Source organism: Triturus cristatus, chromosome 8, assembly GCF_964204655.1.
Source record: "Triturus cristatus chromosome 8, aTriCri1.1, whole genome shotgun sequence".
Classification (NCBI taxonomy): domain Eukaryota; kingdom Metazoa; phylum Chordata; class Amphibia; order Caudata; family Salamandridae; genus Triturus; species Triturus cristatus.
This window is the reverse complement of record NC_140591.1, coordinates 1,536,939,969-1,536,964,534: the sequence shown is the minus strand read 5'-3', so window position 1 is coordinate 1,536,964,534 and position 24,566 is coordinate 1,536,939,969. Positions and strand designations below refer to the sequence as shown.

Genomic DNA, 24,566 nt, shown 5'->3' with positions numbered 1-24,566 from the left:
ACCTAAGTACTTGACTACAGTACATGGCTGTTCTTCTTTGCTTAGAGAAGCATCCTTACGTCTGGTGCAAAAACAAGGTATCCCCTGAAATCTAAATGTCTGTGTGAGTTTGAATGCCCCAATAAAATAACAACTGCAGATATCTGGATCTGAAACTTGTTTTTTCCACAAGGTAGGGCCTACAACTCAGTGGTAACAATTTGCACTTCCATAAATGAAACATGAATGTGCTGCTATACTCTAACATGACAAGCAACAGTGGTGATAATAGGGTGGTGCCACAAGGGTCTTGAGCGACACCTCGTAAACACAAGTCCTCAATGGACCAAATATCCCGGGACACAGATGTGCTGCCACCCACAGTTTTCACATAAGAATGGTGTCAGTACTGCCTTCCTGGGCACCCAGGGGTAACTGTGCTCCAATCACATACACTGGAGTGTTCCGCCCTGGTGTCCTGGGGCTTCAGTACTAGTGGACCCAAAACTGGGCAATCAAGTACTCCTCTCCAGGATGGCGAGACAGAGCAGTCCAAGGCTTACTCAAAGAGGTGAGGTGGGGTTAGACATTCCGAATGCAGTGCACACCGTACTACCAGCTGATGAAATCAATGTCCAGTCAGTGCTTTACTTTTTAAAAAGAAAAGTACTTGAACACACTCAAGAGAAATATACCACACATAAAACTAGCAGAAACAGTGAAAAACAGATGACTCTACAACCTTCTGGGCGAGAGTTCTGACCCCAAACAGTATAATAGCGCCTAAATGCTAAGCACTACAAAAACACAGTGAACATGTAGACACACAATTAGCATTGCATATTACAGGACATGTTGCACAGGGTTGCTCTAATTCGCTAGAGCCATGGTACCAATCCTTGTATTGAAATGATATAGTTTCAGCATTTGATGTGAAGTCAAACGTTCTTGATCAGCCATTATCCGCCCCGTCCAAAGAACAGAAGCGCCCTCCCATCCTGAGCGTGGACACAGCTCGAGTGGCGTCAGGGATCTGATCACAGAAGCCTGATGTCTGGTCACCATCTAACTGCAGTCCCACTAGTCCTGTAGCCACTGGCTAGCTGTAGGAGGGCAGAGGCTGGCTAGAGTGGCAGTACACCCTGCAACCCTTACATGTCACAAAAAGTAAGATAGGGACCTGTACCACCGGACATCCTTCATCAGCTAAAGATTATGCCACACAGGGTCCCACAGCACAGTGGAGGGGGCCTGGGCAAGTGAACTCACCTTCAAAGACTGGGATCAAGCTTCCCATCTCCCTCTGTCCCCGTTGATGTGCTGCAAGCTTCCTTATCTTGAGTAGCTCACTGCAAATTCCTTGTGTTCCCAAGCAGCCGCTCCACAAGGCTCAAACGAACGGCTGGTCCTGCAGTCGATGCTCTTGCTCCTCGTCAAACTGGCAAATTCCTTTGCAGCATAGTCCATCAGTCATAGAACAACCTTCCTCAAGTTTCAGACGTGGTGAGCAAGCTTCTTATCTTGCCTTCACACCACAGGCCATGGCTGGCTTCCTTGGACAGACCCGGTGTGGGCACTCTTGATGGAACTGTAGACCTGTCATGAACAATAACTGACCACCAAGGCCAGACTTTTATCGCCTCTGATTGATAGGCTGATCCAATCAGAGGGTCTGCTAATTTTGAGTCCTGGGTGCTCCACCAATCGTGAGACACATTTGTGGCATGTTCACTGCATATCCAAAGCATGCAGTGGATGACTCACTATCTTCCCTTGAACAGGCTCTTAGCGCCAGCCCTGACTATCCCCAGAGAGGAATTTTAATTAACTCCAGACCAGGAGGCCGCAACCATCAACCAACAGAAAGGGCACCCAACAGAAAGAGTGGAGGGTCCCTCCTAGCAGAGTTAATGCAGCTAAACACAGATAAGAGTGAGTGTCTACCTCCAGCCCACCAGGCTTCTCCAAGGAATGGGGAAGGGTACGGGCAAGCTGGAATGTTCAGCAAAACATCTCAGTTCACATTACACACAATGGCTCAACTCACCGTCCTCCCCCCGGGAGCCCACAGGTTCTGAAACACACGTCTCAGGAAGACAAAAGCAACAGGACCACAGGCAAGGGAGACTGCACAGACTTGATCAGAAGGGCAGCTAATAGCTCAACCCAACTTGGGTACAGGGAGACAGGTACCCTTGACTATAGATTTATTGCTGCCACCACTGTCAGTCTACCATAGCCTGGGTAGAAAGGGCAGTAACCACTCTCTGTGAAGTAGGGGTGCACTATGCATGCCCCCCCCCACGACCTCCGAGCCAAGCCCTCGGGTCTCATTCCATGTAAACAGGCAGACCATCAGTGGACATGCTTGACTCTCATGTTCACTGACGTAGGGATCTAGAAACCGTACAGTAGCCTTTAGCTGACTTGCCTGGAGATCAGCATAAGGCAGGGAAGCACGCTGCCCAGAGACATGCAGGAGACTTCCCACCTCAGGAAATGGTAAACGTATTTCAAGTCAGTGGTAAAGTAGATCGGAACTGCCTTTAGTGAAGGGAGAAAAGCTTGTGATGCTTATTTCGGGGTGTAATGTGGTTGGGACGCAAGCAGGGTCAGCACAAGACAGTGTACAGGCTGCACAGAGGACCAGCATTCATCATCTTTAATCACAGGTGCTCCTCTGCTTGGTGTCTGCATTCCACAAGTATGATCTGCAAATGAGCTCTGTCTGTTTGTGACCGCTCCAGAATGCCTCCAAAGGGAGGACATGAACCTATTTGTTGAGTGAACCAACTGGTTGAGTATCTAAATTAAAACTTTAATGTGACTGGTATGTATTGCAGTCCACGAGGAAGGTTCACCTGTTTAAAACCTTAAATGTAATTCTTTTAATAAAAAATCATGCCTGTCAGTCTAGATAATGAGTGTTAGTACTGCTCTCCGCTGCTGGGGAGAGGGGGAGGTGGGTGGGGTTTAATATTGTTGCTCTTTTATTGCGTCTTTAATAGGTTTGATATATATGAATATGTTAAAGCACATTGCAATGTACAGAATATCACGGAGAGTGTGGATCTGATAACGGTTATCATGGACATTATTAACATAAAAATAGGACCGTTTTCCATGTAAAATGTATATGCTACATGTCAAAAATGTAATGCGATGCAATGTTGCGAATAAAAACAAGTAAAAAATCATGGTGTCCTCAATGAGTATGTTTTGTCCAATTTGTTGAGTATGGTAAGCATATGTTTATCGCGGTAGGGGAGAGGCGGGAATGATGCTATAGCATCACATTTGAAAAAGCCCAAGTCAAGGACACCTGCAGGTGAAATTCAAAGAACTGTGCTCCGGTTTGAAAGAACCAACCCTGATCCAAGGGGGCATGTTTGTAGCAGAGGAACTCCAGACAGATCCATGACCAGCAATGATGATAATAACAACACTGGTTTTTATGCAGATCTTTAAAAATCCCACTATCTCTAAGCAATGGTGTTACTATTAACCCCTTCAGTGCCCATGACGAGATAGTCTCATCATGGAGCGCGGTTGCGCTGTGCCCATGACGAGACTATCTCGTCATAAACCCCGCCCGCTAATGAAACGCCCGGCACAGGGCGTGGAAAGGGCGGGGCACTGAAGAGGTTAACTAATTTAATGTTAGTAAATTTATTGAACCAATCTACAATAAGGAGCTAAAGGGGCAGAGAACAGGTCATCCCCCACTCAATGAACTGTGTACAAAAAGACCTGTTCACAATGTGAGCGAGTGGTTCATATATCCATAGCGGTTGTCATACATTTTAGACAATCTTTAAAGCAAGTGAGTGTATCATCTATGCTACTTGTTGGTGTGGCTCACTAGGAAAAGAAAAGAAAAGACAAATATTTTACATACGAGGTAAGACAGGATAACTGTCAATCAGTCTAAAAACTTGTGTCTCCAACACCCAAACGTGGTGAAAAAAGAGTGAGAGGGAGTGTTGGTGCCTTACGGTAGCAACACCAAGGAGGCTTAAGCAGGATGGTACTCGCCTGCTACCTCAAAATCTCATCATCAGCTACCAACACTCCAAAAGCAAGAAATATGTGTAGGAGAAAATAATTGACTGTACAAGTGCTAGGATGTGTACTAAAAGAGGAAAGAACTGTGCTGTGATATGTGCACCATATTAAACCCCACAATGATATACAATGATATACAGGTTTGAGCTAGATCACACTGGCTTGCGTATTTTATTCTATGCTGTGTGATTGCTCATATTTAAAATGCCGACATGTTTCATTGCCTTCTGGGTAAACTCACGGCAACTTCTTCAGGGCGTGGGGTCTTTTCATTCCACCCTGCACCTCTGTTTGTCAATTAAAAACAATTCGGGATATTGCCCACCATGGGCATACCTTTACCCTTGAGTCCTTGTGGCTGTGTGTACGCATTCAAGGCTCCGCTATTCAACTCCAATCGTGAGTCGTAGAAGCGTCTGTAACTGGCGTTTACTCAGCCCATTACAGACGCTTCTACGACTCACGATTGGAGTTGAATAGCGGAGCCTTGAATGCGTACACACAGCCACAAGGACTCAAGGGTAAAGGTATGCCCATCGTGGGCAATATCCCGAATTGTTTTTAATTGACAAACAGAGGTGCAGGGTGGAATGAAAAGACCCCACGCCCTGAAGAAGTTGCCGTGAGTTTACCCAGAAGGCAATGAAACATGTCGGCATTTTAAATATGAGCAATCACACAGCATAGAATAAAATACGCAAGCCAGTGTGATCTAGCTCAAACCTGTATATCATTGTATATCATTGTGGGGTTTAATATGGTGCACATATCACAGCACAGTTCTTTCCTCTTTTAGTACACATCCTAGCACTTGTACAGTCAATTATTTTCTCCTACACATATTTCTTGCTTTTGGAGTGTTGGTAGCTGATGATGAGATTTTGAGGTAGCAGGCGAGTACCATCCTGCTTAATCCTCCTTGGTGTTGCTACCGTGAGGCACCAACACTCCCTCTCACTCTTTTTTCACCACGTTTGGGTGTTGGAGACACAAGTTTTTAGACTGATTGACAGTTATCCTGTCTTACCTCGTATGTAAAATATTTGTCTTTTCTTTTCTTTTCCTAGTGAGCCACACCAACAAGTAGCATAGATACACTCACTTGCTTTAAAGATTGTCTAAAATGTATGACAACCGCTATGGATATATGAACCACTCGCTCACATTGTGAACAGGTCTTTTTGTACATAGTAAATTTATTGACCTTGGAAGGATGAAAGGCTGAGATGGATTTTTCCAGATTTGAACTTGTGACTCTGAGATCACAGCAGATGCCACCGGCTGGTGTGTAACTTTGTGAACCATCTTGCATCCCAGAAGGCTCACCGATTTTGCCATCCATTCATTTAGAGTCATCCTACCACCTCAGGGCACTAGCTGTTGAGTTAAGCCGCCCGACACAAGTCATAGTAGAAAACCTGCTCTTCATCGAGGAGAGCCTCACTGAGAATACCAAAATATATCAGTCTCATCATTGATAACAATGGGGCCCGTTGATGAGTTCCCATTCGGGCAAATTACGTCCTGGTTTTGGTACTGGGGGAAGTTCTATACTTTGCCTTGAAGATTGTGTTGACCAGCCTCCTCTTTCTGCCTCTGTAGGTCTCACCTCAGAAGGGATCTATCGGAAGAGCGGCCAGAACTCAAAGACCACCAACCTCCTGGAGCTTTTTAAGAAGGATGCTCGAAAGGTGTGGCTACTGAAAGACGGAGATCACCAGGTGGATGATGTGGCCAACACGTTGAAGAGGTTCTTCCGATACATTGGGGAGGGTATTTTCACCGAGGACTACCAGGACTGGCTGAACACACCAGGTAGGGGGCTGAACAATGCTGCTCTCTCTACATACCTCAAAAGGGGTTGTGCCGGGGAATGTGCCTCTCCAGTGCTTTCATGATTTAATGCTGTTGTCCGCTTAGCTAGGACCTTTCGGCTTGCCAGTCAGGTGCTACGGTATATTAGCGTGCAGCATTTCTTTGCATTTCATTGTGATCTGATTTCTTTAATACATGGAGACACATGAGGAAAGGCCACAAAAGTAGAGTTGCCCGCTTTGGACTAGATCATGTTAAGTGAGCTTGGGGAGAGATAACCACAACAGAATATGACACAATACCCATCACTGACACAGTGCAAAGAAACAACAGTGCAACACATGATGTGAGGAAAGGAAGTTGCCTTGTCGGTAGATTTTTCTCAGTTGTTTGACATGCAGAGATAGCCTTTAGACCAATGGAGTGGAGACGTTTTGAAACTGCTTATATGTGCCACATATAATGGATGGAGTCCATTATTTAGTTCTGAGACGTCAAGGAACATAGCAATCATATATTTACGAATCTTTATTTAATTCTGCATTGTATAAAAAATGCCAAGTAATTATTGCAACTGAGATCTTTTTTTATGATCAAATACAGTGTGTGTGTGCGCTTTGGTCAGCGTCCTTCAGCTATTGGTGTTTTTTTGTGAGCTCTCTTCCGCTATTCCTTGTTTGAAGCGTCCTTCACATTTTGGATCACCTATTGGCATTTTGCACACATTCACATTTTCTGTTAGTGATTTTTCAAAGCAAAAAATCCCTCTTTAGCATCATACCCAATTAGGGGCAACCGATGACAGCCTGAAAGCCACCTGTGATGGCAGTTGCACTGCCACTGGCAGAAGGAGTGTTTCACTACACTCAAGATGGCCACTGCAATGTGGAATGCAGCTGTCTTTGCAATCATCACAGCTCTCGTTGAGGATGCCTGTCCGTTGGCCACCTGCTTGCCCCAATTGTCCAAAAAACACACTTGAAATGTTGCAGCTAGTATCTGCCACAACCCTTGCAAACGTTCTCTGCCTGTTTGACGCCACAGGCATGTGTACATGAGGGTCCCATAAAGACACCATTTTCTCGCCTTACACTTCCACAGTGTGTGCTTAATACCACCCTTTGTAGACCATTGAAAACCGCTTCAAACCATTCCCATGGTCACTGCAGCCGGCAGAAGAGGGCTCTGCTGTCACCGATTGCCAAAGGACTGTCACCACAGGACCATGATGGATGGAAGTGGGTGGAAAGATGGCAGCATGCCAAGGCGTCCATGCCATTGATGCTGTTACGCCAGCTGTATCAATACCACCCGAAAGCTGGCGTGGCATGAACCACAGCATTCCTTCAGTGAGCGTCCATGAGTGACCTTTAATGGTGCTGATGAAAGGTTAGTGACAAGACTTGCTGCTGTTTGGCTGATTCCATCACCCCCACACCTGTGTAGCTTCACCTAACATAGGCACCAAAGCATGGGTTAGACATGCAGAAATTTCATTTTAACTCAAGAAGCACTGGCTTTGCTTCATCTGGAATACTCCTGAGGGTTGCGCTACTGGATATCCCTCTTTGAATTGTTCCTCCTCTCAGGGTTTTTATCCTCATTTCCTGTGTGGCAGAAGATCCAACACCCTTCTGTACTGATGTGAGGTGTCCTTGCCCAGCTCCTCCAAGTACCGCTTTGTGGTTGTAGCGGTGGTTCCTACCAGTTCCTTTCAATGGGACCATCTGTCTGGCTGAAAGTCAACTGTGATCCACCAAAATTAGTGGGGACGTCCTCCCCAAAACCTTCTCCGATAGGCTAAAGTGGTGAATAAACGTTTTCCCTTTCTCACATATGCAAACCCCCAGAGCTCCTGAGTTCCTGAAGACTAAGGCAGAATTTGGTTTATAATTTGAGTTCTGTAAAGCTGAGGTGGGCGAACCACTGAAGGCACGCAGTGCCCGTCTGTGGTTCAGCTCAAGGTCATCTTGGAATCATGAGCCAAAAACCAGCCAAGCCTCCATGTGGCTTTCACTTCCCACTGTCCTACCAGAAACATCCCCCACTGGCTCACAGCGACCCTCTTCCCCATCATTTTCAACTTCACTATTCCATTAGGCACATTGACCGACCACTTTTAACTCAGTTTTGGCTCCACTCCCAAAAGCGGCAGTCAGCTTCATTCCAAGTAGGACAGTCTACCCCAGGATGCTAAGCCACATCCCCCACGAGCAGGAGCACAGGCAGTCCCAGGGGTGTTCCTGATGGGTGGGCTTCTTCCCTGATGCTTCGCTTGTGTCACTCTGGCACAAAGTGCTTGGGTCCCCGTTCACGTCCTTCTTCTCATCAAATGAGAGAATTAGTAGCTTTTCTGAGGGATGTATCTCTATCAAGGGTATTTGTGTAATGTATAAAAATAATAATAAAAATATACTAAATAAAATATAATCTTCGAAGACCTGGCTATTTACCACTTAAATGTTATTTGCACTCCAGGACAGCGTATGATCAGTGGTGCTAGAGCATCATCTCTCCGGTAGGGGTGCGCTGCATACATATATTAAATCAAATCACTGACCAGGCAAAGCTGTCCTTGGTTCCCAACTGGAGGATCTGATTTAATGGAGCCTTGAAAGTTCAACACAGGAAAAGCTTTTTCAACTGTTCTTCAAATCATTGTCCTCCACCAGGAGTCATTTACTTCTGGTTTCCCTTCTCCATCTTGATGATTGTAGAGGCTTTTGGTCCCATGGTATGTTGCTTTGACCTAGTTTCCTGTTCTTTTATACTTTCTGGATCAGGAAGCCCTCATATCTGCTGGGGGATGTGCTGAGTTGGAGTGGGTATGGCAGTTCCTCTGTTACCTAGTAGAATGTCTTCCCTCGTAGGAGCTTCCCATATCTAGTTATTTGGTGTCTCCTCACTGACCCAACAGGTTCTGATCTTCTTCATCTAGGAGAGACTCCACCATCTTCCTTGCCCCTCTCAGAGGAAATAATTTCTAAGCGGGATGAGGACTTGGGCAAGTATTGCATCACAGCTCCTCTGGATAGGAAGAGATCTGATCTTGTTTGGTTAAAAATGAGTGGCAAGGACTAGGCGCCTGTGGGTGTCTTGCAGGGGAATTCTTGTGCTTTATGAACTTAAAAGAATGGAGGAGCATTTTATGGGTGGAGGGATAGAATCTGCTGCAGAAGTACAGGGGTTGCGTAGGATAGGCATTATTAGGTCAGGTAAAAATTGATCTTCTTACCTGAGGCTTGTTTACATGTGCAACCATAGGGGTCCTTTTTAGGTTGAGCCTAGACAGCACTTGCGCTGTCTGGAAGATCTGTTGTATGTACTTTGTGGGCTCTGGAGATCAGCCCCAGGACTTGTCCGCTTCCGCTTTTGCTTAGGGACTTTTTTTTCTGTTCAACTGCCTCTATTTAACTGTCTTGATAGAAACGACCAGTAGAGGTCAGTAAAATACCAGAATTGCTTTCTGCTTAGGGACTTTTTTCTTTCTGGCAACTGCCTCTATTTACCTTTCTTGATAGAAAACGACCAGCAGAGGTCAGTAAAATTCCAGAATCACTTTAGCATTCCCTTGATTCCAGGCCATAGAAACTGGTCTTCCTCGAGCACCTGTAGACAATAATATTTTTTTCAAGTCTTGTATTTTCAGTGATATGACCATTGAAGGCCCTGATTTTATATTAAAAACAGGGCTTTGGCCAGTACCATTTCCCGCTGATGGGCAGCATTTCTCTTCATGTATTCCCATACCTAGCGTGTTCCGCAGCTTGGTGCTTACTTTCCCTCCATGTTAAAGAACAGTAGATGTTTCAGCACCCAAGCTAATGTGCTGCATAGTTAAATACATATAAGGTCCCAAAGGCGAACGCATCTTGAGGCCTCATTTTGTACTGCTTCAATCCTGTCAAGGTGAATTTCCAGAAGGTCAAAATGCAGTCCATTTCTCAAGTCTAGGTTTCAATTGAAAAGAAAGTAAACAGAGGTTGCGTTGATGTCCAGAGCTAGGTAGTGAATGCTGCTGAAGTCATTGCATACATTGAACTCTGCATTTATGAGAAAGATCGTGGATTAATTGATGCCAGTGGAGGAGACAAAGGATCTGTTGCTGCACCATGTTTCACGAAATTACAGCCAAAGTGCAGTGTTGGACCTGCTGAGTTTGAGACAATATTTTCTTATCTACTCTTCCAGGATGTGCAGGCATTTGGGAATGTCAGCAAATTAATCCTTAAACCTTTTTTAAATCTCTCATTAGCACTTTACATGCATTTATTTAAGCTGGGACTCTGCCCTTTATAAGACCTTGCAGAGAGCCGGTCCTCAGACCCATCTATGCAGCCAGATTCCTTAACAGGCAGGAGCTGCTCCAACCCATCTTCAAGAACCCTTTGTTTTCCTGAAATAGATGGCAATTTAAATCACTTGTTTTCTCCTTCCAGCTATCGACTATGAAGATGAGAAGATCAGACAGTACCAGCAGCTGTTGAAGAGCCTCCCTCCAGTGAACAAAGCCACGCTGAAGGCACTGATCAATCACTTGTATCGGTGAGAAAGCTAAATTTGGGTGTGCATAACCTTTGATGCGGTTCAGGGAGAAGGTGGTGTTTTTGTTCAAAGGTCGCTCTGGAAAATCGTATCTTTAGCACCACGTTCTATCTCATCAATTGGGTAAAGCACCATAGTCATCATTGATTCGGAAAAGAGGTTTCAGTCTTTAAAAAGGTGGATGGGTGGTGGTCTTTGATTGACCAATTGAATCATCTGCCTGTCTTCAGTCATCCTTATACCTCCATGGAAGGCACAGCCCATGAAGCAATGCATAAAGCATTGCCTGTGCACCCTTCTCCTGTAGACGTGTTCCTCTGGAGCAAGATTGCTTCGCGCTTCAGCTGTGGACATTGTGTCCTCTGTGAACACTCAGTGCCCGCAATCAGATCCCAAAAGCAGAAAGAGTGGGCAGAGATTTCAATAGCCCCACAGCACCCTTCACATAGGAAAGAGGCACTCACCCCTTTCCTGGGAGGCCTCTCTCAAGTCCAAGACCGTAAGGGAAGGTCACAGAGTTGTATACAGCAACAACCACCCTTCACCTCTGGCTGGTTCTGCCGGTGCCACTGTAGACCATCAGTCAAGGCAGGCACTAAGTGTTACAGGTCAGACCTAGCCAAGCAGAATAATTAGTAATTACCTTAACCTGAAACTCTGATGAGATAAAAGCAGGAAAGGGGCCAGCGAAAGATGATGTAAAGCCCATATAAAAGTTGTGCTTAATTTGAGCCGGTGGTTTCTGGCAGGGGCCACTGGCACTTAAGTTTGGGGGCTGGCACTTTCTTCTCTGCATCAGACATATATCGAGTAAAAGAGAGGGAAATATGCACAAAGCGGGGCAGAGAGAGTCTGGTATTCGATTAAAGATGCATGAGGTAGATTTCAGGGTACGCAGCCTCGGTATTCGGCGCATCAGTGCTAGCCGCGGGCTTCTGAGCAGAGCTTTGGCCACCGGGACTCAATTGTTTTGCACATTAAATACTGCATCTGAGCAACACAAACTTTCCAAGTGGTAAAAACAAAACCATAAAAAATGTCACATTGTGCAGGGACTAACCCAGAGATGAGCTTCAACACTCTACATGCTTCACCTCTACTTAGTAATATTCCCTGACACATTAAAACTCACCCCTCACCCCCTCTCACCTGAATATTGTAATCAACCTGCAGCCTCCCCCCCCCGCAGCACTCCTATAGCTAGCTAGGGTCATGCTATTTGAATAAATATGCTTACAGAGAGGCAAGAACCACAGGAAACTGTATGGAGCTTTCATGAAAACCCCTCTTAGGTACAGGGGTGCTACCTGGGTCCCAGGCATGACCATCCTCCTTCACAGGAGTGAGTCTCGTTCAGGTCTTCTAGTCAACAGAAAAGATGAGTTTTCAACAAAACACCTGAACCATAATCTTGTTGTTTGTAAACCTGTAACCTGCATATGTATAATGTGAGCTCGTGAACTGCCTGGAGCAATGGGCCACAATAGCCCCCAGTCGGCTGTTATTTTGCATTCTTGCATTTACATTGTATATGTAACTGTCTCGACCCTTTGCGTCTATTTCTTCAGCTAAAATACACTCTCTACAACTCCTGGCTTTAAAAACTCCCAACACTGTGTCTTGATTTGTCTGCCACATCCTTCAGACAACACCTCTGGTTAAGACAAGTGTTGTGATTTGTGATGGGCGCAGGTGTTTATCAACCAAGATTTACTCACTATATGTAGTTCATGAGCTTTGAAGCTTCAGCCGCTCGACTCACCAACCAGGGTCCCATGTGCAGCATATTCTCATTATTTTGTCATTATCAGAGTTCAAACTCCTGAAAAGCTTGGGAGCTGCCCCTGCCCCTGAAGACTGATTTTGTGCCAGTAATTAATGAGCTCTCCTTCCCTCCCGCAGGGTCCAGTGCTTCTCCAGCTCTAACCAAATGAATACTCACAATCTGGCCATCGTCTTTGGCCCAACGCTCTTCCAGACGGACGGCCAAGACAACAAGGCCGGCCAGGTCGTGGAGGATCTCATCAACTACTACGTAGAAATCTTCAGCGTAAGTTGTTTTCCATTCTGAGGGCAAAAGCTTAAATGCGAGCAGAGGAAGGATACAAGGAGGTGAATGATGGGAGAATGGTGTATGAAAAGTAGTCGTGAATGAGGGAAGAAGCCTTTCACAATATCTCCTTTCTTCCTGTCTTGCACTAGTGTTTTTGTTTTTTTCCATTTCCCTATGAGGGGTTCTACTTGCAGCGCGCTTGGCAATAGTTGTGTTTCTACAATAGAGGATTGCAGGTCTCTATGGCCTGTCACTTTCTGGCACTGAGGTGCTTTAAGGCCACTGGGGCAAACTTACTTCAGTGGCCTTTACTAGCATTGGCCCACAGAGCAGGAATCAGCTGAACGCAGCATGTGTCCTTGCTTCCGAAAACATCTGGTTGTTGCTGTGTTTGCACAGCACCATTTCTGTTCGATTTGAACATGTGGCTGGATTCTTTGCCATCTTTTAATGTCAACCACTTCATGAACTAAACCAACAAGTGCAGCAGTTGTTCCAGTTGTAGTCCTCATTGTAGAATCATCTCAAGTGTGCAAGTAGAAGTACATTTACTCCTGCTATTAATATAGGCAACTCTAGTGGACCCTGTGTCACTACCAGTACCAATGTCTAGATGATGAACAAGGAGGTGGGGTGGAGATGGAAGTCTACAGGGTAAGAGAAACCACAATAAGGACACAAAAGCAGCTAAATGCCAGGGAGCATCTACAATGGGCTGTCACTTAACTGCCTATTAATCTGCGGGGCACAGCTCTCCTAAAGAACAATGGATTAACAAAGGGAAAACTCCCTATCTTCACAGGGACCCCTTGTCCCCCCACCCGTAAAAGTCTGACTGACTACAAAACAGTCTTTGGAATGCCCTGAGTGAGCCCTACTGTTTACATCTACCGTCTTGGCTCTCCCCAACACTCCATCTTATGCAGAACTTGGAGGTAGCAAATACAAAATGGATCCCAGTGTGGCTATGGCCACCTCTGCCACACACAGATGGCCATGCATCCTCTACACCAAAATGGTTCACACAAGCAAGATCCAAGTCCCACATAAATGTGGGAAGAATCCATTTTCAAGGGACTGGCAGACCAATGAAAAAGGGTGGGAGAGGCCTGCAGGTGACTGTCCCTTCGGACAAGTAAAAAGACATGCTTTCCCTTCCCTCTCTGAACAGTATTGCTACACATGGTCAGTCCTCTATAGTCTGGTGAACTAACAGTAGTCACGCGCAGTAGTAAGGGTGGAAATGCTGTGCCTAATCCAAACCACAAAAGGTAACTCCAGTGTTCTTGGAGGTTTGATGTGTGTGTTGTCAGTGGTCAAGAAAGTTACAGCTTGCTTCGAAGAAGTTGAAGACGGCGTACTCGCACCTAGAGCCAGGCAGGGAACCTTTCTTCATCCCAACGAATGTAGTCAGTGCCATGCCTTAAATACTCTATGCAAAATTATATAAGCATTGAAAACAAGGAAGCTCCACCACTTTCTAGGGTGCAGTTGCAACCCAAGAGGTCTTTATGGCCCTCTTACGTTTGGTGCTATTTTGTTTATTTAATATTGACCCTTTTATCCCTTGCCAGCCTCTTGGGGATGCTTTGTGTTGACTTCCATCTCTTTCTAGGCATCCGGTCTCTCCCTCTTAAGAAATGAAGGTAAATGATCGGATACAACTTAGGACACTGTTATCCAGGCTTTACTTGGGTGCGCCGCCCTGGTGCCAAAACGATGTTGCAAGCAAAAGTTATCATCCTGAAAAGGAGTTCCAGTTCTGGCATGAAAAAGGGGGACTGTTAAAAAGAGTTAATTTTAATCACAACAACAGGTTCCCAAACAGCAACTTCCTTACCTACAGTAAAAGTATTCCCTTGATGACCCAATGTCCAGTAACATGTCCATATAGGGACACAGTCAAGTTCACAGGTTTCTAGAAATTAGTTAAGGTGAAATTATCTCTTGTTTTGGATTGGAGACACTTGAAAGATTGTGGGCCAGCTCCGACTAGGTGGGTCCTGTCTTGTACGAGGCTGGATCCTTGATCTGTTACAGTGGAGATTTCCTGGAGTTGGATTGACCACAGGGACCAGGAGCTCCCACAGCAAACCAAAGTGACGTAAGTAACCATTGGCCACTGGTATGAACAATGGTTCATCACGTTTAACCAGCTATATTTCCCTTACAATAAGATCTAGGACAGTGGTGTAAATAGTTCCTTTATAAGGGTGACGTCTAACCTCTGAAGCCAGACCCTGGGTTTGAAGACTGACTATTTCCTTATCTGTCGTGAGCTTGAGGAAGGTAAGCACAAGTGCCCAAGGGACATGGAAAGGGTTCAAGACTATGCATGTTCTCCCTTCTCGATGATGAAAATGAAGAAGGCAAGCCAAAGTATGATCCATCGTCCTGCTGGGCAGCTGGCCTGGGATGGCCACATGGCTCCAGGACAGGCTCATCTTCTTGAGACAGAATGTTGCCTGGAATTCCACTTACACTCCTTGTTTTTGCTCCTTAGATGGGTCACTCTGCACCCATGCACCCTTTGCCTTGGGAGATGGTCAAAACACAAGAGAGCAGTGAGTTTTACTCATGCAGGGGACATATACACTATGACAAAAGCTGGAAACCTTCTGTCACCAAAAGCTGGTGACCTTCTCCATTCCATATCCTATCTTGTTTTGGGGATGATGGCAGGGAGGGTGAAAGTGAGGGCTGTGATATCTGAGATAGTCATAACCAGCTCAAAATGCAGCAGCACCAATGGGCTCATATGAACCTCAGACATCATAGTCGTGAAATACAAGAGGCTTCCTTGATACATGTACAGTTATAAAGTCTTTGCCTCAAATAGAGTCTCATTGCCACCGCTGTAACTTCCCACCTGCCCCTGTTCGAGTTGGCGGTAGCCATATTCGCTCAGAATGCGTTCTACCTTGCATTTTCCCTGGCATTAAAACACAGCTGTGTTACCTCTGATTTCAACAAAAATGTAAGCACAGGGGCCACCACCACTGAGCTGATAATGTTGAACTATTTGGAGACAAAACACGGTGCTGTACAGAAATCTTGGAAGGGCTGAGTGGCACAGATTCCCAAAGTCACACAGAGGACTTTCATTTCAACGCTATCCACTAAAATATCTCCCAATGATAAGCATCAACTAACTCAATCAGTGTTTGTCAATGTATTAATTCACACAAACCCGCTCATCAGCTATGGGTGAGGTTATCGGTCCTCCTTAGACTTGAAGTCACTGACCATTATATCAACCCTGATTGTGACCTCACCTTGCCATTGCTGTGATTGGGCAGATCTACGCTTCTTAGTAAAATCCTGTCCAGTTTGGATACTATAGACAATCTGGGGCAATGGTAAGAAAACATTCAAAGCATGAATGTATTGGTGCACAAACATTACAAGGCAGCCACTAAACTGATGACTGATACTGGTATTGCTACTTTTCTCTACTTTTCCTGCCATTCTAAAGTGTTGCTCAAGTGTTCTGAGGCTCCTGCCAAGTGGAATGTGGTCATACTTTACAAAATCCCCCAAAAATCCCTAAAACAATGAATATGACAAATGCTTTTTGTAACCAAAGGGGGTTGAAGCTAAATCTTCCATTGATGGAATGCTTGCTCATGCTTTTCTGTTTATTCTTTATTATGAGAGTTATATGTGTGGCCTAAAACAGTCAGTATTCACTAAGGAAAGTAAGGCGTGGGCTGGGAGTAACAATGGTGACACCACTCTGAAGCTGTATACAACTGAATGGCTGAGTGGTTCCGGGGACCCATGGTTTGACCACACAACCTTTGTTTCATCATTGCATGTTTCTGTCTTTGGCAGGTTTGTGAACAAGAACTCAAGAAACAAAAGGATGAAATTGATGCCATCACCAAGATAAAGGAAGCTTGCCAACCTATGAAAACCGGGGTAGAGTATGAGCTCTGTGATTGGCATCAGAGATGAATGCATCATAAAGGGCATGTCATAAACCGCATTGTAATGCATCAGTGAATGGACCTATCTGACACATTTATTTTGCATACAAAAAAAAGTGTGTTCCTGTCCCCCTTCCCCCTGCGTACAAGATAAGAATATTGCAAGTCACCAAGGAGATCCCTAACCATATAAAGGAATGAGGTCAAAGGCGGAGTTCCATTATACAGTTATGGAACTCTGAGGTTACTTGCATTATCCTTATCTTGTACGCCAGGGGGTATTTTATCCCATATAATACATGGTAACACCATCACCTTTTCCACAAACCACTTAAAACCTTCATGCGTAACTCTTTCATATAAAAGAACAAGCATGTTGTAAACATGAAGAATACAGATAAAACCTTTAATGCAACATTTAACACTTCAAAAGCCAGTTAGATATTTGTTGCGAGAAGATATTAGAAACAGTTCAATACAAGTCAGTTTAAAAATGTGTAGAAACATGCAGAGAGATTCTAGCTTTTCTCTATCTAAGGAGTGCAGAAAATAAACATACTTTCTGCTTGTAAGCTATTAAAATAGAGCAATGTATCATTTTTGTTGCTTTGAACAGCTGCTTCAATTATGCTCTGTGACCTGACCTGCCTTTTACCTCTGCTGCTGGCTGTGGCAGCAGGCATTGTGACGTTAGAATTCGACTGTAATAACTTGTAATAGTTGAGTTCTGACATCTTTTCAAATTAGAGACGTGCATTTATACAGGGATTACAGAATCCCGCTCTGACCCACCGCAACCTCATCCAGAATCAGCCGCTGCAGAGTGCAGTCCGTGACTCCACGGAGGAACCAGGGTCACTGCATCCATGTTTCCAGGTCTGGCTGAATTGGGATCCTTGCGGTTGAGGCGTCTTGGGGGCCCAGGAGATGAGGTTCTTCCAGCAGCAGCGTGCACCAGCAAACCTGTACCATGTTCGTGATACTCACCCAGGACCCAGGAAGGGATAGATGGAGCCGTGAAGGAGACTGTAGGAAGGTGGATATCTGACTATGGTTACCCCCAAATTTTTGCCTAGTGTCTAGCTGGTTTTTCGACTTAGTTGGCCTGAGATCCTGCTATTCAGGATCTCAGCCTGGCTGTTCTCTCTTTAAAATGGACTCCATGTACCCTAGGTACATACCCAATTGGTTGGATCACCCTGTCAGCCCCTGTACCAGTGTACACTAGGTACCCAGGGCATTGGTGTACCCAAGGCCTGCCAGGGGCTGAAGCATGTATTATGCCACCCCAGGCTTGGCCTAACAATTTGACACAACTGGCTGATCACTCAGCTGGGGTAAGTTGGTGTAATCACCTCTTACTTAGGTGTAGTATACCTATACCTAACCTTAAATGGGACACCTGGTAACCTATAAGTCACTCCTATGGCAGGCCTTAACAATCCTGAAGGCAGAGTGCTTGGTTCCATGTGAGATGGTGCTCTGGCATGAGCTGAGCCTGTCTGCAGTGGTCGGAACAACTTCCTTCTACTGTTTCCAGATATCGTCATACCATATACTCTTAAGTGCATTATGAACCTCGCGGTTAAATGCTATCTTTGGTTTGGCTTTATCAAAACATGTCGAGTAAGGTGTCATACGAATTGGAATACTAACCCCTCGCCAATTCTGGCGACGGGGTTAGCATTCCACCCTTCTAGAGGGACACGACATGTACAGTACCTGAAACCCGGGTAAAATCAGACATAGCCTCAGCTCCACAAAATGGATGCTGCCACCACAGACACAAGTCTGCCCTCCTGCTGCTGGGAGTCCTTCCAGCTTGGGAGGTGTGGACAAAGGGTTTCCTGCCAGGGGAGGTGCGTGCACCACCCCAGACAGAATTTTGTGTATTGGTCAGGTAGGGCTTGAAAGAAACCAGACATGCCTGTGGCTCACAAGGAGCCTCGGTGCATATGCCAGTTCAAACCGGTCCTGGGGCACACCAGTCCCGGGCCTGGGGCGAGCTGGACAAAGGATTGGGGGTGTAACCACCCCCCTTCCTGGTCCCACCCATAGGGAGGGACCTAGCAGGTAGTCCGGCCCCTAGAATCCGCTTAAAGGTAGGAGCTGTGTCCTAAGACTTCAGACATCCTGGAATCAACTTAACACTAAGAAGAAGACGGGAACTTCGACGCTCTGCCGCACAGAGGACTGAAGCCAATCTCCCCTGTGGTCAGGGAGTGACCACCTTGCTAACGCAAGCACCATCCAGCGAATCAACGTCTGCTTTGCCGCCGCCTCCCGCCGGAGCCGGAGCCCAGAGACTGACAAGACCTGGACCTCCAGACCTCTCACCGCCCGATCCACAGTCCCTGAAAAGAGGAGACCCGTGGAGGCACCGAGACACGTGGAGCCAGCCATCTTGAAACGACCACGACAAGCTGACAAGTGCAACAACCGAGGCTCCCTCCAAGTTGTGCATTGGGATCTGAAAAGCCCAACCCTCGAGCAGCATCTGCACCAAAGGTGAGCCCTCCAGCATCTCCACGATCTGCGTGGGGCCCTTCTGCATTTTGCCACTCGACGCGCCTAACCGGTTGCTGGCCCGCTGGCTAGTAGCCCTCTTGGCGACGAACTCTACGAAATACACCGCTGGTCTGGTTGCTCCAGACTGGCCCTTGCTCCCCTCCAAAGGAGCAGTCCCTCTGACCTTGCTGGTCAGAACCATCAGCTTATTTCATCTCCTACAACAATTGCTTTTGCCAAGGCTTGTTTGCTTCGATCAAGTCGCCGACACCGCCGACAGCGAGAGCCTGCGTGGGACAGCTCGTGAACCGACTCCTGGACGTCGTCGACCTCCAGGGACCACGTGGCTGCAGAGACAAGCTACACCTTTCTTCCTGTTTGCACCCGACATTGCCTGGTACCCACCTGGTGCCACGCTGGTCACTGGCTAGTGACTGTGAACACTGTCCCCTCTGCTTACAGGTCTTCAACATCTCCGATCCACTCTTGGATCCACTGCATCTCTCCCGGACCGACCGCCTGCAGCATCTTTGTCTTCAGGCTCCACGGAACAGATAGAAGAAACCCGACGCACTTCGAGGCCTATGCACCTGCTTCCTGTGGGTGAGGTAAAGCTGGCACACCTGTGCCCAAGTGTAGTATTACATCTCTAGTGCCTGTGTTCCAAATCTTGAGTTCCTAGTCCATCCGGAAGATCTTCTTTGCAGTAACTTTGTACTTTTTACGCACCCATTGAAACCTATGGAAGCACTCGTGTGACTATTTGCTCTGCACACGCCACCCGTGGACCTCCTGGTCACTAACTGACGTTAGCTCCTTGTAGGCCCAGCGATTCTAGAGGCCCTAGGCCTTTTCCCTTTTCTGTTCGTGGTACTTATACCACTATTTTAGTATATGGTTTGAGCGGCCACCAAGGCCTATCCATATAAAGTGCAACTTCTGTGTATTCTACTGTAATCTTGTTTGACGATTTGTGCTCCTGTGCTCATAAAGAGACTAGGGGTTACTTTGAGAAATAAATACATATATATTTTGAATATATATCTGTGTGGTGTCCTTTCATTGGTATAAAAGGGGGTTGCATTTGGTAAAACAGCTGGCTTAACACGCTTCACGAGTTTAGCCTCAAAGACTGCTTAGCCTACGCTACCACTAGGGCAGCTAGTCCGAAAAGGTTGACTTACAACCACACCATAAGGGTTGCTTGGCATGGTACAAGGTGATCACTTTAACTAGTGAGCATCATATACCAGGCCAACTTCTCACATTGGTGAGCAGCGGTTGGATTTGAGCTTGCTGTGTTTTACCATTGTAATCTCTTGGTTACCAATTGAAAGATCACATAGGTACCTGTAGGTACATATAAAACAAGATTAGATATACATAAGTTCTACTGAACTTAGTTGTTGTAGAGCAAAGGGAGTAGCACACCCTGACTACAACTACTAGATAGGTTTAGTAGGTAAACCCAAGTGTAGGTAGATTGCAACACATCCACCCACACTTAAGAGCAATGGCCGGGGCAGAGGGGTCCACTGTACCCATCTCTGTTGAGAGTGACCCCCAGAGGGCACCATCCAGCTTTGCTACCCTTAACCAGAATGAGCTCAGGCATTTGGCAACTCTTAGAGGCCTTAAACAGCCCAAGAACCCTACCTCTGCTAAGCTCAGAGAACTCTTACAGAATGATGAGAATCAGAGAGAACTCAGGAAAGCTTCCCAGTTAGCCCCCTTAGGGTCAGGAACAGGAGGCCCCCCTTCTGAAGATGCTACAGAGGTACCCAGTTCCAATAGCCATCCCTTAGATGAGAATCATACTACAGGGGAGGAAAGTGGTGAGGATACAGAACGTAGTGAGGATGAAGGGAGAACTAGCCCAGTGCCAAGTGTTATACTTGGCCCAGCTAAACTAAGGCTATTGGGGATTGACAGTGGGTTTACCCCATTGGATCTCCCCAGTGGACTTAACACAGGGCTTGGGAGGCAAAGGAATCGCTCAGGTGACTCCAATGCTTCCCATGGCTCTAGAGGCTCTCAAGGTCACTCCAGGAAAAGGATGACCACCCCTCAGAGGAGGGAACATGAGGCCAGAATGCAGGAAGCCCAGCTGAGGATCAGGAAGCAGGAGCTAGAAGTAGCCCTGATGGAAGAAAAACTGAGGAAGGCTAGGCAACCTAGAGAGAGTGGGTCTATACCCACTGGTGGCAGCATTGTCCCTAAGGACAAAGATAGGGTCTTTGATAATAGGAACCTGTCTAAGGTTGTGCCCCCCTACAAAAGTGGGGATGATATCCACAAATGGATAACTGCTCTTGAGAGAGCCTGCAAAGTACAGCAGGTTCCTGAAGACCAGTGGGCAGCAATCCTCTGGCTCTCCTTTGAAGGAAGAGGCAGAGACAGACTCCTCACTGTTAGGGAGGAGGATGTCAGAAACTACAGAGTCCTGAAGAGTGTCCTAGTTGATGGGTTAGGCTTAACCACTGAACAGTACAGGTTAATGTTCAGAGACACCCAGAAGACACAGACTCAGGACTGGTCTGAATATGTTGAATGTGCCACTAAGGCTTTGGAGGGTTGGTTGCTGGGAAGTAAGGTATCTGATTATACAGGATTGTACAATTTGATGAGGAGAGAACAGATTTTAAGTAACTGTCAAAACCAGCTCCTCCATCAACACCTGGTAGACTCAGATTTGACCTCTCCCCAAGAATTGGGAAAGAGGGCAGATAAATGGGTCAGGACCAGGATCAGGCCTAAGAATCAGGGTGGTGACCAAAAGAAAGATACCACCAAACCTCAAGAGAAGGGTGGGGATAAAGCAAAAGAGAAATCTTCCTCAGGGCCCCAAAACTCCACACAGGGTGGTGGGTCCCAAGCTCCCTCCTCTACCACAGGTAAAAAGCCTTACTGCCATGAGTGTAAAACTCCTGGGCATTGGAAAACTGACAGCAGTTGCCCAAGGGCTACAAACAAAACTGTTCCTCCAATTACTCCTGTCACACCACCTATTACTGTCAGCAGTAATCCCCCAGGTGGTGGGAGTGCCCCCCAAAATTTGGGTGGGTTTACTTGGGGAACACAGGGGGACCCTGGCTTAGCCAATTCCCCTGCAGCAGATACTCTTGTCTGTGATGGTGGCATGGGGTTTGCCAACTTCACTGCCTGTCCCAACACTTTGGGTAGGTACAGACAGGAGCCCTACATCAATGGTACAAAAGCTGAGGCCTACAGAGACACTGGAGCTAGCATCACAATGGTGGCCCATTGGCTAGTTCCCTCTGAGCAGCTTTTGCCTGGTTTCTCCTACCAGGTGACCAACATTGATGGCAAACAGAACAGTCATCCCATGGCAGAGGTATGTCTCAGCTGGGGAGGTGTCACTGGCCCTAAAAGGGTGGCAGGGTCCCCAACCTTGCCTGTAGACTGCTTACTGGGGAATGACTTAGAACTCTCAGCTTGGGCTGGAGTTGAACAAGACACCCATTCTAAAATGGTAGGCCTTTCACAAAAGGGTAGTGGGGTTGTGCCATTCACAACCCCTGTCCAAATAGATTCCCTCCCTGGAAAGGTTGGAAGGGCAGTGGTAGCCACAGCCCAGGCACAGACAGACTTCCCTGTAGAGACTGGCAGAGCTGTGACAGTCACAGCTCAAACACAAACTGAGTGCCCCCCTGAAAAGGTTGGCAAGGCTGTAATGGTCTCAGCCTATACTCAGACTGACATAGGTGTAGTGAAGCCTGAAACTATGGATCACTCCACACAAACGGAGAGTAGTGGGGAGGAAGAAAAGTCTCCCTCTCCCCAGACATTAGGAAAAAGTCAGCCTCCTCAGGGAGCTGACCTCACCCCTTGTGAAGGAACTGCCCCAGAGGTAGCCAGGCCTGGCCTGGCAGAGCCTCTGATGTCAGTGGCCCCTTCCAAGGTGGGACCCAGTCTGGTGCAGGTAGCCTGCCTCTCTCTACCCTGCCTCAGTCAGCCCAGGGCTGCAGAGGTCAGGGAGGCCAGTGGACCCCAAGAGGGCCCCTGTCCACAAGAACCCCCCCATCACAAGAATGAGGATTGCCTGGCTAGTAGCCCTAGTCAGGTGATGGGTAAAAACATTCCTGAGGGATCCCCTTTACAGGTAGTTAGGGACCTCCCCCAGAGGGATTCTGTTGGGCACAGGCAAACATGGGACCTTAGGGCCCCAAACCTGACCTGTCCCTCCAGTAAGCCCACAAGAGGGACCCAGCCTCCAGCTTTAGGTAGCCAGAGGCTGACCCTGAGAGCACAGTGCAACTCAGTTAAGGAAAGAAAGGCATCCATGGTGGAGGATGATTGGAGGAAGCTGAGGCCTCACTTTGAGGACACTCACTTCAGTACTCCATCTCAACACCAGCCTTTTACTTTGCCAAGACACACCAAAGGTAGAGATTCCCTATGGTGGAGACCCTCTGATACCCTTAGGGTGAGGGATTGCTTAGTGGACCATGAGACAGGGGGTAACCATGCCAGTGCTGGTTCCTCCTTATATGGCCACTTGGGCAATATAGGCTTACCTGGTCAAGGTCAGCCTTATCTCCCTTAGTTTGGGGGGGGGGTTGTGTAGGAAGGTGGATATCTGACTATGGTTACCCCCACATTTTTGCCTAGTGTCTAGCTGGTTTTTCGACTTAGTTGGCCTGAGATCCTGCTATTCAGGATCTCAGCCTGGCTGTTCTCTCTTTAAAATGGACTCCATGTACCCTAGGTACATACCCAATTGGTTGGATCACCCTGTCAGCCCCTGTACCAGTGTACACTAGGTACCCAGGGCATTGGTGTACCCAAGGCCTGCCAGGGGCTGAAGCATGTATTATGCCACCCCAGGCTTGGCCTAACAATTTGACACAACTGGCTGATCACTCAGCTGGGGTAAGTTGGTGTAATCACCTCTTACTTAGGTGTAGTATACCTATACCTAACCTTAAATGGGACACCTGGTAACCTATAAGTCACTCCTATGGCAGGCCTTAACAATCCTGAAGGCAGAGTGCTTGGTTCCATGTGAGATGGTGCTCTGGCATGAGCTGAGCCTGTCTGCAGTGGTCGGAACAACTTCCTTCTACTGTTTCCAGATATCGTCATACCATATACTCTTAAGTGCATTATGAACCTCGCGGTTAAATGCTATCTTTGGTTTGGCTTTATCAAAACATGTCGAGTAAGGTGTCATACGAATTGGAATACTAACCCCTCGCCAATTCTGGCGACGGGGTTAGCATTCCACCCTTCTAGAGGGACACGACATGTACAGTACCTGAAACCCGGGTAAAATCAGACCTAGCCTCAGCTCCACAAAATGGATGCTGCCACCACAGACACAAGTCTGCCCTCCTGCTGCTGGGAGTCCTTCCAGCTTGGGAGGTGTGGACAAAGGGTTTCCTGCCAGGGGAGGTGCGTGCACCACCCCAGACAGGATTTTGTGTATTGGTCAGGTAGGGCTTGAAAGAAACCAGACATGCCTGTGGCTCACAAGGAGCCTCGGTGCATATGCCAGTTCAAACCGGTCCTGGGGCACACCAGTCCCGGGCCTGGGGCGAGCTGGACAAAGGATTGGGGGTGTAACCACCCCCCTTCCTGGTCCCACCCATAGGGAGGGACCTAGCAGGTAGTCCGGCCCTAGAATCCGCTTAAAGGTAGGAGCTGTGTCC

At 47.0% G+C, this 24,566-nt stretch overlaps 1 protein-coding gene across 20 annotated transcripts in view; it reads left to right on the top strand.

The window, feature by feature from the left end:
• The window catches only part of ARAP1 (ArfGAP with RhoGAP domain, ankyrin repeat and PH domain 1), an 826,919-nt gene that overhangs the window by 728,899 nt on the left and 73,454 nt on the right, over window positions 1-24,566 (top strand). For all 20 annotated transcript variants that reach the window (XM_085623389.1, XM_085623384.1, XM_085623387.1 and 17 more), the window contains 4 exons: window positions 5,647-5,859; window positions 10,299-10,404; window positions 12,307-12,454; window positions 16,292-16,378. In XM_085623389.1, the coding sequence (XP_085479515.1) occupies window positions 5,647-5,859; window positions 10,299-10,404; window positions 12,307-12,454; window positions 16,292-16,378 (554 nt within the window). The remainder of the gene's footprint in view (window positions 1-5,646; window positions 5,860-10,298; window positions 10,405-12,306; window positions 12,455-16,291; window positions 16,379-24,566) is intronic.